At 41.2% G+C, this 12,234-nt stretch overlaps 1 protein-coding gene across 8 annotated transcripts in view; it reads left to right on the forward strand.

The window, feature by feature from the left end:
* The window catches only part of TACC2 (transforming acidic coiled-coil containing protein 2), a 128,582-nt gene that overhangs the window by 86,304 nt on the left and 30,044 nt on the right, over positions 1–12,234 (forward strand). For all 8 annotated transcript variants that reach the window (XM_058841453.1, XM_058841457.1, XM_058841458.1 and 5 more), the window contains 2 exons: positions 3,014–3,186; positions 9,689–10,997. In XM_058841453.1, coding sequence (XP_058697436.1) covers positions 3,014–3,186; positions 9,689–10,997 — 1,482 coding nt within the window. The remainder of the gene's footprint in view (positions 1–3,013; positions 3,187–9,688; positions 10,998–12,234) is intronic.

Here is a 12,234-nt window from a genome sequence, read left to right on the forward strand (position 1 = left end):
GTTGGTGCCGGCTCTCAGGGTGTATCACAATTTGGCAGTCTTGTTTTGCACCAAGAACTGTACAGCAGCAGCATTATTTCTTTTTGTTCCATGTATTCCCTGAATTTCTCAGAGAAAAGGCATTGTGAATTGAACTGGCTGAAATAGGTAATTTCCTTTTCACAGAAAATCCTGTTGTTCCGGGAAAATCTTTTCTTACCATTTGAACATAGGACTCTAGTCTTAAAAAAAATATTTCACTTAAGAGAGATCATCCCTATTTTCACTAAGGAAAACTAAACACAAGATTGAATATTTCCAGGTTGACTTTGGAGCATAGTACTGGAATGTGCTTCCAGGCTTTATGCCCTTGCCCAGATCCCAGGCCATGATAAAGAAGGTTTTTCTGGTATTAAGCTTCCCTTCGTGTTTCTTTGTTAAATGGAGTTTTCTTTGTGAGCACAATTGCTTCTCATAACAAGCACATCAGGATTTGAGTTATGGTTAAGACAGTTCTTACTTGATTGTATTAGCTGAAAATCAGGAGTGTTGCATCAGAATCTTTTGGGAATGATTAAATATTAGCAAAACAAAGCCTTTTTCTGGAGCTCAGGCACCTCAACTGTCTGTCCACAGACTCAAGAGGTTTTCCAGAGTGGAAACTCATGCAGTGAACAAAAAAGAACAAGTATTTTACTTCAAATGGTTATGCCAAATTCATCCAAGGAAGAGACCAAGTGAACAAAGGGAGCTCCTTTAAAAGGTAGATAAACAGCCACCAATTCTATCCATAATTTAACTAAGGAGGACACAGTATTGCTCCATCAAGGGAGTTTAACAAGTCCTCCTTCAAGTAGGATATGAAAATAGAGGGGTTTTCTTCCATTCCAGTTACTGTGTATGTTCCGTGTGCTGTACAGACAGTTTGGGTAAAAAGGAGTCTAAACATTATTGTTTTACAGAGCTAAACTTTGAGTTCAAATTGTAGAGGGTGAAACATTAAGTGCAACACAATGAAAAATTACGTGAAAGCCTAAGAGATATGAATTACTTCTCATTTTCTTGGTTTAGATGATAACTTCCTGGGTTTATTTTTATGACACTGGGAAAAAAATATCACACAACTCTGTTTCTCTTTGATTTTTCAACTTTAAAGTTTCCTGAACCAGCTCCATGGAGGAAGGAGAAAGCTGCTTTTGTTGTTGTTGTTGAATACCTATTGTGAAGCTTTGTTTGTAGAAGCCCTTTGTTTGCAGCTGTTCTTTAAGCTTAAAATATGTGGAACTTAAAACATGGTGTCTTTGTAGGGGTATGACTTAAAATGATGCAGTGTGCCTGTTCCAGTTTGACTGTACTGTGGCCTGAGGAATGAGGATGGTTAAAGAAGTGGCACAAAGCCTTTTTGAGGAGCTGCAAGAGCAGATATAATGGGAAGCTGGACATAGTGGTTTTGAGCTGTGTAAGTCTGGGGAGGGAAAAAAAGCAATCTCCAGACATCCAAAGTTAAAACCTAGTAGAATTCCTTTTGCTTCAGGAGTAGGAGTGTGAGCCAGGATTTGGTTGGCGCAGGGTCATGATGTGCATCTTGGTGGGGTAGGAGGAGGTGGGAGCTTTCTCTGGGATTCCACAGAGAAGAAGAGAGAAAATTGGGACTACTGTGCTTCTCAAGGTGTCAGGGGTGATACTGGGGTCTCTTCTTCCCCAACTCTCCTAAGGCTTTATGCTGTGATAGATTCAGGCAAATGAATGCAAATCCTGTATTTGTACTTCTCCTGACATGGAGCTGCTTGAAATAATCACGAGTCCCAGGAAACCAAACAGAATCTGGCAGCTCAGTTACCTTCTAACTCAAATAAAATGAGAGGAGTCCTTGATTTGGGGTGGCTTGTGGAGTGTTTCTGGAGGATGAATTGGCTTCTGGTTTTATGGCAACACAGAACCACTGGGAAGATGCAAAGCAGTCCTGTCCTTTAGCAAACTGCTATGTTCAATTTACTTCATTACAGACCAGCAGTCCAAAACTGCATCTGAACAACAGAAATGCTTATTGAATGTATTTTGAACATATGTTCAGCGCATATTGAATATGACACCATTGTTACTGCATTCCTTGCTCCCAAACAAAGGATGAAATGTTGATAATTTGGGCTCAGTTTAAGAACAAGTATGATCTATAGTTTCCAGACCTAGAAGGACAGTTTCATATGGCTGTACACCTCTAAGAGCAGGCTGTGTTTCCTTGAATGGTTTAGATCTTCACTTAATGTTTATGTTGCTCATCATTTTGTAGAGTTTCTCCATTTCAAGGTTGTGTTTCACTTGAATGACTGCATTTTGGGTGCTGCTGTCTCCTTCCTGGGCTGGCACCAGCCCATGGTGGTCCCTGGGTTTTTGTGTCCCTGTGAGCACATGATGCCACAAAAGGATTATTGGTAACACCAGGATTCCATGCATTTCACAGGCTGTCTTACCTCGTGTCACAAGGTCTGTCTGAAAAGAGCTCTGGTAAAATTCTGCTGAAAACAGAATTTAGTATTTCCGTGGAAGGAGGATGCACGAGAGTTTACTGCACTTCAGATATCTTCATGTCTGCTCTCTCAACCTTGAGAGCACAAAAAGAAATTTGGTGCTGTTTTAGATATTTGGGGGCTTTATATGAAGCTAGAAAATTCTCTTCAGAAGAGTCTTTATATTTTTTAGGTAATTTAGTTGTGCTTGTGCAGAGGAATAAGTAGCACGGGTTATTGATTGGTCTGTGTGGCTGAGCCACCCTCACACTGCAAAGCAGGTTTTGCAGGATGGATTCATTTCCAAGTGTGTGTTCACTTCTGTAACACAAATTACATAAATACCTGTCTAGGGAGAAGAGCACAGCTCTGGAGCCACAGTGGAATGTCAAATCTCCTTTGGGAAATGCAGAGGTAGCCTGAGAGCTGAGGTCTGTGCCACCAGCTCAGGAAGCCCAGCATTGCCCGACCTGACTGCAAACCTGAATCCTCCTGTGCTCACCAGTCTGTGCTTTGATTTTCCCCAGGAGCTCTGACTCTGAAGAAGCTTTTGAGACCCCGGAGTCCACTACACCTGTCAAGGCACCACCTTCACCTCCACAGCCACCCCCTGAAGCAGCAGCAGCAGCAGCAGCAGCAGCAGTTGTTGCAGACGTAGCAGAACAAGAAATAAAACCTCAGCTTCCCGTGGAAGATACAGGTAATGAGTGGGACACGTTACCGAGGGAGGTGAATATGCAGGGAGTTATTTCTCTAAGCACAGGCAAAGAATTAATGCTAATAAATTGGCTTCTGGAATATCAGTTAATTTCCCACACAGAGAGGAAAAACTCCTATTGCCTCCTGGAATAAAGTAATGAAGAATCTGTCCATAACATTTCAAATAAAGAAAAGAAGAGCTCTCTAAAAAAAAAAAAACTTGCTTCCTTTTGAACCAAGCTTCCTTTTGTAGGATCTTCACAGAGTCAGATGAGTAGAAAAAGGAGATGTGAGTTGCAGATGCAGGTACCTGTGTGAGCACTGTTAACTGTGACAATTAACAAAATGCCATTTTCAAATGTGTTACTGAAACAGGAGGTGGTGAAAAAGCCCACAGAAATACTGATTTTATAGGAGGAACACGGGGCTATGTATGAATGTATGTATGGTATACATATGTGCAAATTGGTACATACTGGGAAAATAAAATATTTAGAAAGGGAAAATTGTCTTTAAAGCCCGGAGAAATTCTTTCTACAAAAAAATGTCCTTTGTTCTCCAGATCAGGTAATGGAATATGAGGGAGTAGAAAGCATGCTATTAGCCCAAAATAGCTTTGTTTGGGCTGTGGGATGACAGCTCAACAGTTTGAGACTGAATTCCCTATTATGCTGTCTTTTTTCCATCTGAAAGTCAAGTGATCATGATCACCTGGCTAAATTGTATGCAGATAATATTTCTCCCAGCAGTCTAAAGCTCACTTGTATTGTGTTTGTAGCATCTCACCAAAGGTCTCAAGCCAGCTAAAGCATTTTGGTGAGTTATTCATTAAGCAATGCTGTTTAGGATCTTGATTTATGATAAAGGTTTATGAGAAGCTTCAAGGATTTTCTACAAACTGATTTCACAAAACAGAAAGTAAATACAGAGGAGCCCTGATGCTTTTTGTTTTATGCCGTTAGAGTTCCCTCATCACTGTACAAAAGTTGTTCATTCTGCATCTTCTTTCCTTTTTTTAAATCTCTGGCAATCCAATGATTACAAAGTAAGTGCTCAGAGAACAAAAGAACACACGTGCTGAACAGGATTGGAGTGTGCTTTTAATTACTGCAATAGATTATCTTCAAGCCCTTGATTACACATTTGCTTCCCTGGCACATGTGATTCTTGTCTCCTTCCATCCCCGTTCTCCCCCTCCTTTTTTTCAGATCTTTCTGAAGAAAAGTGAGAAACTGAATATAGCTATTCACAGCCAGTGTGAACTTTATTGAAGGTCATTGGATGGTAGAGGGGAAACCACTTCATTTGCAAATCAGATTGTCCATGGGAGGCAAGTTACAGCAAAGTGACAGAGATCTGCTCAGTATTCCAAAATGATGCAAAACACAGTTATACAACAGGGGAATTTACTGGAGGGGAAGAAGATGTGTAATGCAGAAAAAATCCAAATGTAGGAGGGCAACACAAAGCATTCATTTGTTTAGGAAATCTTTAGAAGAAATAAATAATAGTAAGACTATAGTTTAGGTGTTTAGAAATGAGAAATATTAAACATTTCGTACTTTATAAACCACTTGAGTGTCTTGTAGTTTATTTATTTCATAAGTTATGCATGTGGCTGCACACAAAGAGAGTGAATCCCTTCCTAAGGGCTTAGGGGTGTTGAAGCAGAGTTCCTGGATGGCACCATACAGCTAAAAAACCAGGTTTCCCTAGAGGAGGAGTGAGAAATATGGGCAGCTGGAGAGCCTGGCATGTAGAAGGGCAGCACTGTCCTGCTGGGCTCCAGGTTCAGCAGCCACATGGCTTTGTCTTCACATGGGATGGGTGACAGAGCCTGTTTGGGTGAAAGGAGGGAGCACAGAAAGTGTTTAAAGGATTATTTCATCTATAGCTGACAGTAATGTCTTATGCAGATGGCTGCAGTTGTGTTGCATGATATCATTAGCACAGCAGCTGGACCCCACTGCTGGAAAGCCAAAAGGACAGTTTTTAATTAGGTTGACTTCAGTGGTTGTTTAATAAATATGATGAAAGTGAACTAAGCTGGACTCGTGCTGGGTTTGTGCCAGCTCCTGGTGGGGTAAAACCTGCTGCATGGCTCGGGTCCATCAGCAGCAGAACAGAGGAGAGGAGTCAGTCTGAGGGCAAGTCTGCAGGGGAAGAGGAGCAACAGAGCAAGTATGGAAACTGCCTCTGAGCCCTTCCATTCCTAAATAAATCCTGGGAAACATGGGTTATAATGTTGAGGTAAACTGGAGAGTTTGTGGTTGCAGTTATTATTTTTTGTAATTGTTTTAAATTATTGTTACTTGTCTCCTCAGCTTCCCATAGCAGTGTCCTCTTGTCCCTTGTTTCATCCATCTGATCACCAGAATGTCCCCCAAGCCCATTGTCCCAAATACCCTGGTTTTGGCAGGAAATTCTTGCCTAGGAATTTTCTGTCACCCCCACTGCCTTCCCCAGATGGTTACTGAATTCAGATTGTATTCACAGGGGAGAGTCAGAGCTGGAGTCCCCTCTGGGTGTTACAGCCCAGCAATCAGGATATGGGGCATTTATATTTGAGCCCTTCTGATGCCAGGGAAGGTCAGGCTTTCCAATAGACATTATGGCCCAGACAAAAACAAACTAAATCTTTGGTATGTACAGCATTCTTCTTCAGTGTTTTTCCTTCTGAAGCCTGCTATGGAAAAATTAAAAAGAAACTTTTATATACAATCTTAGAATATATCTTAGAATAAATGACAAAAGTGTTTTTACAGAACTTTAAATGGTACTAATTGATTTCCTGACATCACAGGGTTTTCATAACAAGAAGGAATTTGAAATAAACTGTGTTTCAAAATTTCTAGTGTAAGGTAGTTCCAATTCCTATATGCTTTTGGCGTTTTTTCCTCATAACATATAACTGGGTGCATGTTGTATGCATTTTCCAGAGGTTTGCCTTTGTTTGCTTTTTCTCTAGAAAACAGAACTGGTACTCAATTTCTTCTATATTTGCTTATTACATCTGTTTAAATGTTATTGCTAAGCCTGTCAGAAGAGTGTTTAATTTTGTTTCCATCTCAGCAGTGTTAGGCCTATTCTCAGTTTATTGGGGTTCTCTCTCCTTTAGAGATGCTTCAGCAAAGTAGCCCCTTGGCTACTTCTGTAAAAAAGCAGCAGAAATTGTTTTGTTTATTAATGCACACAGTGGTACAATATCTTATTAGTATTAATCTTATCTTATTAATGCTCTCAGGCACAGGGTGGGGTTCTGTCCTATGCAGGGCCAGGAGTTGGGCTTCAGTGGTCTTTGTGGGTCCCTTCCAACTCAGGATATTCTGTGATTCTGTGACTTTCTAGCAACTTCTGGTTCTTCCATAGCAGGTGCCAGGTGAAAATGCCAAGTGTTAAATACACTATGTGACTCCAATATTTAGGTCTCATCACCTGGATACCAGAAGTGTGAGTTTTATGTTATTTGGTTTGGGATTTTTTTTCATAGATGATCTAGTCAAAATTTGGCCAGAATCAGAGGAATTTCCTAGTGGAAGGAGAGAACTTGGACCTTCTTTTCTAATGAATGACATGAGAGGTTTTGAGGAGCTTGCCTGGTTTTTTATTGCAATGTTAGTTCCCCAACTATCATCCAAGTTCTTGGAGTGCTTTATAAAACTTTATATCACTCTTGTGGGCAGTTCTTACCAGTATAAATTGTGGGTGACTCAGTGCCAACAAAAGGCGTAAACCTGATTTAAAACTTTGTGCTGGTCTCTCTCTAGGGCAGGTAAGTCCTGCCTTAATTCCCATAGTATGTTCCTTTGTGATCAAACAACATTTTAATAAAATACTGTAGTGATACTGATTGGTTTCACTTTGTGTTGTAAAAGGACAAATGTCACTGCTCTCTGAATAGGCTGTTAATGTCAGGAAAGGGTGGTTTTCATTTCTCTTTGTAGTAATAAACCCTGGAGTACCATTTATACCTCCTGCCCCAGCAATTCTGCTGCTACCAGGAGTGAGCCAGTCCTGTCGTAAAGCCAGAAGAGGCTGACAGCAGCATTTCACTTCTGCCAAGAGCTGTGTTTGCTGAGACAGTTTCACATCTTGTTTCATAAAGAAACAATAAAAATACCGAGCAACACTCTGCAGAAATCTGTACTCTTGAGTAAAAAGGATTTGATGAGGAGGAAGTCATGAAACAAGCAGTTAAAGAAGATTAAAGCCTTGCACTGTGTGGAGCACACAGAATTGAAATGCCAATTTATTGGGAGTATCTGCAAAGCCTTGCACGATCCCATTGCGTGATGCATCCCAAACCTCAGCCTCTTATTTACAGTCCAAGTCCTGCGGGGCAGTGGTTTATTTTATTTTATTTTGCTTTGTTTTAATGCATGTTTATACTACTCTGAGCAAGGGCCTCGATGCTGTTGAGGGCTTTGACGTAGGCTGGAATGAAAACAGAGCATAACTGCAGATGATTCCTTGTTCAGAACCCACTTTCGTTTCACGCTGACCTACATTTGTACTCCACTGACATCCCAGTGTTTATTGTGATGTATTCCCCTGAAGTGCCTTCCATTCTCCTTTCAGGGTGAAAGGGACAGATTAGGCTAATGCTGGAGGTTTATGGCACTCTCTGAGTGCCCTTAACAGGAGTCCCATCAGTGTCACCAAGTGATGTGTGTGTGAAGTGAGAAGCCTAATTAATGACCCCTCAGCCAGGCTGAAACCAAGCCCAAACCAGTGGGGATTAAGGAGAAAAATAAACTGTTCTGAAGTACTGCCATGCTATTAGCATTCATTTAACAGAAAAACACATCAGAATATTATTTGAATTGATCTGTCCTAGTGAACTTCCACTGTCTTAAAAGAGAAACTGTGCAGCTGTCATCCCTTTGACAGTCTCTGGAAGTACATGGTGCCACTTTGGGAAATGTGTCCAATTCCCTTACATCCTTTTCTGTCCTTTACACCCATAAATAATAATTCTTGCAGTCTCTATGCAGACATACAATTTCTTGTGAAACAAAGGAAATTTTTTTCCCCCTTAATCCATTCATAGCTTCTCACTAAAATAATAATTGATTGTCTGTATTGCTTCTATGAACAGTGTTAATGAATGTAGCAGGGCAAAATGAGAGTTATTCTGCAAAACATGTCAGCATTGGAATGAAAAGGATGAGCAAAAATGCCTGAAATCGCTTAGGGCTGAGCAAAACATTCATTTTTGTTTGTCTGGGTTTTTTTATAATTGCTTAATTAAAAAAAATGACAAAGTGAAGAAGGCTGTGTTGCTTCAACAGGAAACGTGGGGGCATTTTGCTCCTCAGTGAGAGCTGTGAGCACCTGGCTCAGCCCAGCCTGATCTGGGAGCTGGAGAGATCTGTCCTGGATCTGGGGTAGCCCACAGGGACAGAGGTGACCATGGTACATTCAGATCAGAGTAGTACAGTCACAGCAGGACCAACCATATGCTGGATTTGTAAAACATTTGAATAATCAACCTAATGAGCTGGAAGGCAGCAAGGACCATCACCTTCATGCTTTCCTGCCTCTGTATTTCCTGATTTTTTGTTATACATTATTTTTCTAATTTGTCCAGTAGAGTTGTTATATCCCAAGTGAAGAGACTTCTATAAAGTATTTTAGGATTCCATTCAGTAAGAAAACCTTTAATCGCAGTGGAAAGCTGTTTGGATTAAGAGTTTTAATATAAATCTCTCTACAAAATTTTCTTTTCACCAGCGAGTTAAACTACACTTGGAAGAACCTGGTTTAAATAATCAGTAGAGAGCTTCTAGCTTTTTAAAGAAAGATTTTTGCAACTGAAAATGTTTGTGGAGTTCCCTAAATGACTTTCTTTTTTGTTTTTTTTTTACTTTTACCATAATTTATTTCATATTAAGTTCTCAATTATTCATGTCTTATTATAAACTCGTAATTATTGACTGCTTGGGGCAGATAGAGGAGCAGCATTGATGGGTTGTGGAGAGGAAGCCACTTTCCTCTGGGTAAATGGGTAAAAATAGCACTTGGGAAACAAAACTTAAGGTCAACATGTAATTACTGAAGCACCAGTCAATTTACAAGAGATTCACTTCATAAGAGCTCTGACACAATTGTGTGAACTCTTTATAATAGTAGAAAATGGGAATAAAAAAAGTGCTTTATGTGCAGTTTTTCTGCAATTTGGTATTTGCAATATTTAGCATATTATGGTAATATCCATCTCTATAAGTGGTAGCTTAGAAGAGGTGCTTTAGAGGCTGTTGCAAATACATATTTTGTCTTTTTGTGAAACTTGCTTTGAATCATGTTCTGGGGAGAGCAGATCTATTTTTTCCCCTAATCTGGTTCATAAACTGGAAAAGTCACTTTGGTTTGCTTAGTCGATTTGTATGATTTCAATGCCATTTTCTTCTACTTGCAGTAATATTTGATTATAATAAAACCTCCTAAGCCCCAGTTCTAAAACTGTGCTTGAAGTGCGCTGAGTTTTGTGTTTGTTGCCACAGGCCCAAGTTCAGAAGCTGAGCCCGTAACCGATGTGTCACACAGTGAGCCGGTTCAAGAGAGCCCTTTCCGTCCCCCTTGCCATTCTTTCTCCACCGTCTTCGATGAGGACAAGCCCATAGCCAGCAGTGGAACCTACAACTTGGACTTTGATAACATTGAGCTGGTCGATTCTCTCCATGCCTTAGGACCGAGCTCTGCAGAGCCCAAGAATCGTGACCCCAAAGCAAATGTCCGGAGAAAATCCACGGATTCGGTCCCAATTTCCAAATCCACGTTGTCTCGATCTCTCAGCCTGCAGGCCAGTGATTTTGATGGAGCATCATACCTTGGCAACAGCGACACCTTAGCACCGTCAGCAGATGCGTATGGTACTGGTTCCAGCAGTGCTTCCAGTACCCTCAAGAGAACAAAAAAACCCAGACCAGCTTCCTTAAAAAAGAAGCAGTCAGCCAAAAAACCTCTGGATGCTCCACTGGTGAAGGAAACCCCACAAGAGCCGCCTGAGCTTGGCCAAGCAGCTTGTGAGGATAAAGCACCTGAGGTGAAGGCTGACTCCGCAAAGCCCGAATGTACTGAACCTTCCAAAATCTCTGCTGAGAAAGAGGAGGCCCCACCTGTGCCTGAAGGATCCGACCCTTCAGATCCGGACAGTTTCGAAGGGATTAGTGCATTTAGCTCCGGAGGCAGCAAAGTGCAGAACTCTCCTCCTGGCAGTAGGAAAACGCTACCTCTAACAACGGCCCCCGAGGCTGGGGAGGTGACTCCGCCGGACACCGGGGGACAGGAGGACCCTCCCGTCAAAGGCGTCGCGGTGAGGCTGGAGTTCGATTATTCTGAGGAGAAAGCGGGGAGCGAAGAGCAGCAGGAGAGCGCTCCTCCTCCCAAAAAAGCAGGGAAAAAGCCTGGTGCTAAAATGCCGCTACGGAGGCCAAAGACTAAAAAACCGGTGGAGAAGCTGGACAATGCTCCAACCACCCCGACCAAGTCGCCCACTGATCCAAACGAAATCCCCATCACAAAAGGCTCTTACACTTTTGATATCGACAAGTGGGACGATCCCAATTTTAACCCCTTCTCATCCAGTACAAAAATGCAGGAATCGCCCAAACTGCCTCAACAAACGTACAGCTTCGAGCCAGACATGGCTGAGGACTCCATTGACCCTTTCAAGTCTTCTTCTAAGATAGCCAGCTCGCCTTCCAAATCTCCAGCTTCTTTTGAGATACCAGCCAGTGCCAACGAAACGAACGGAACGGAAGGAGACAGCCTCAACAAACCTGCCAAGAAGAAGAAGACGCCGCTAAAAACGTAAGTTAAAGGGCAGAGACGTTTCTAGAATAGAAGCAGCACATTCCTCCCCCTTAGCACAGTTACACAGGATTTATATCTGAATAGAGAGAGGGAGGAGACCTTGGGTGTTGGTGGCCACAACTGGAGTCACGCTGGGGGGCTGTTCTTGCTCTCAACCTGTTTCCTCAATAATTTGACATTTCCAGAACTACCAAGCCACATTAGGCAACTGCATTTTTTAAGTCTTTGGGCTCAGTGTAATTTTGAACCTGGTTAAATTGTAATTTTATCAGTTAGGTACCCAATTTTCTGTGACCTCCTTCTGGGAAGTTGATGCTGTTTAAGATGATCAGAGTAATCACACCAGCACAACTGTTTTATGAATCATTGTTTTTGAGCGTGGGATGTGAAATAGTAAGGCAGTGAAAAATCTCGCATTGCAAACAGCAGGAAGATGGTTCCATCCAGAGATTTACGGTGTTTAAAAGAAAATAACCTGAAACAGAAAAGTGCAGTATTGCAATACATATTTTAAAATATATATACACGACTAAGAAATGTGAAAAAATTCCTCTTTATGAGAGACCTTATAATTGTGCAGAAAGTTTAAAATCTCCAAAACTACTATATGTTGGGGAAATATCCAATTTAGATACGGGTGGAAAAAATTCCAGGATAAATTATCTGTCTTGCTGGTTTTAGATACTTGGTTAAAAACCTCTGTGGCTGGTTGCTGATTTGCATATTGCTTTATCTGGTCAGATACGGTTATTTTGAATTGGTGGCCACTAAGTTTGTGTCCCATATACTTGAAATTGATCTCCTGTGTGTATCTATAAGACAGTATCTCAGTTCATGTTCTTTTATGGTTTTAAATGTTCCAGCTAGCTACAAAAATGGGAGCAAAAATTTTAAATGCCAATTCAAGATAAGAAGATAACATGGTTAATGTAAAGCAGTATGAAAGCTGATATCCTGTACAGGTTGAGATGGAGATTATTCACTTTTCTGAATAGCCTCCTGCCTTCTAAGCTTCTAATTCAAGTCCCTTGTCAGATTTGAGGAAGCTTGTGCCTTTATTTTCATTTTAGGTGCATTTCTGACTTCTAGATAGTTTAGACCACTGTGTAGTTGAGTTGTTTTCTTTGGGAAAGGAGCCTGGTTTTTCTGGTGTTGCTACTTCTTGAGGTTTACCTGAAACTTATTGGTAAATGACGCATTTTACCAAGCCTCCAGTCCAAACTGATTTGGTCCA

Source organism: Poecile atricapillus, chromosome 6 (genome assembly GCF_030490865.1).
Source record: "Poecile atricapillus isolate bPoeAtr1 chromosome 6, bPoeAtr1.hap1, whole genome shotgun sequence".
NCBI classification, from domain to species: Eukaryota; Metazoa; Chordata; class Aves; order Passeriformes; family Paridae; genus Poecile; species Poecile atricapillus.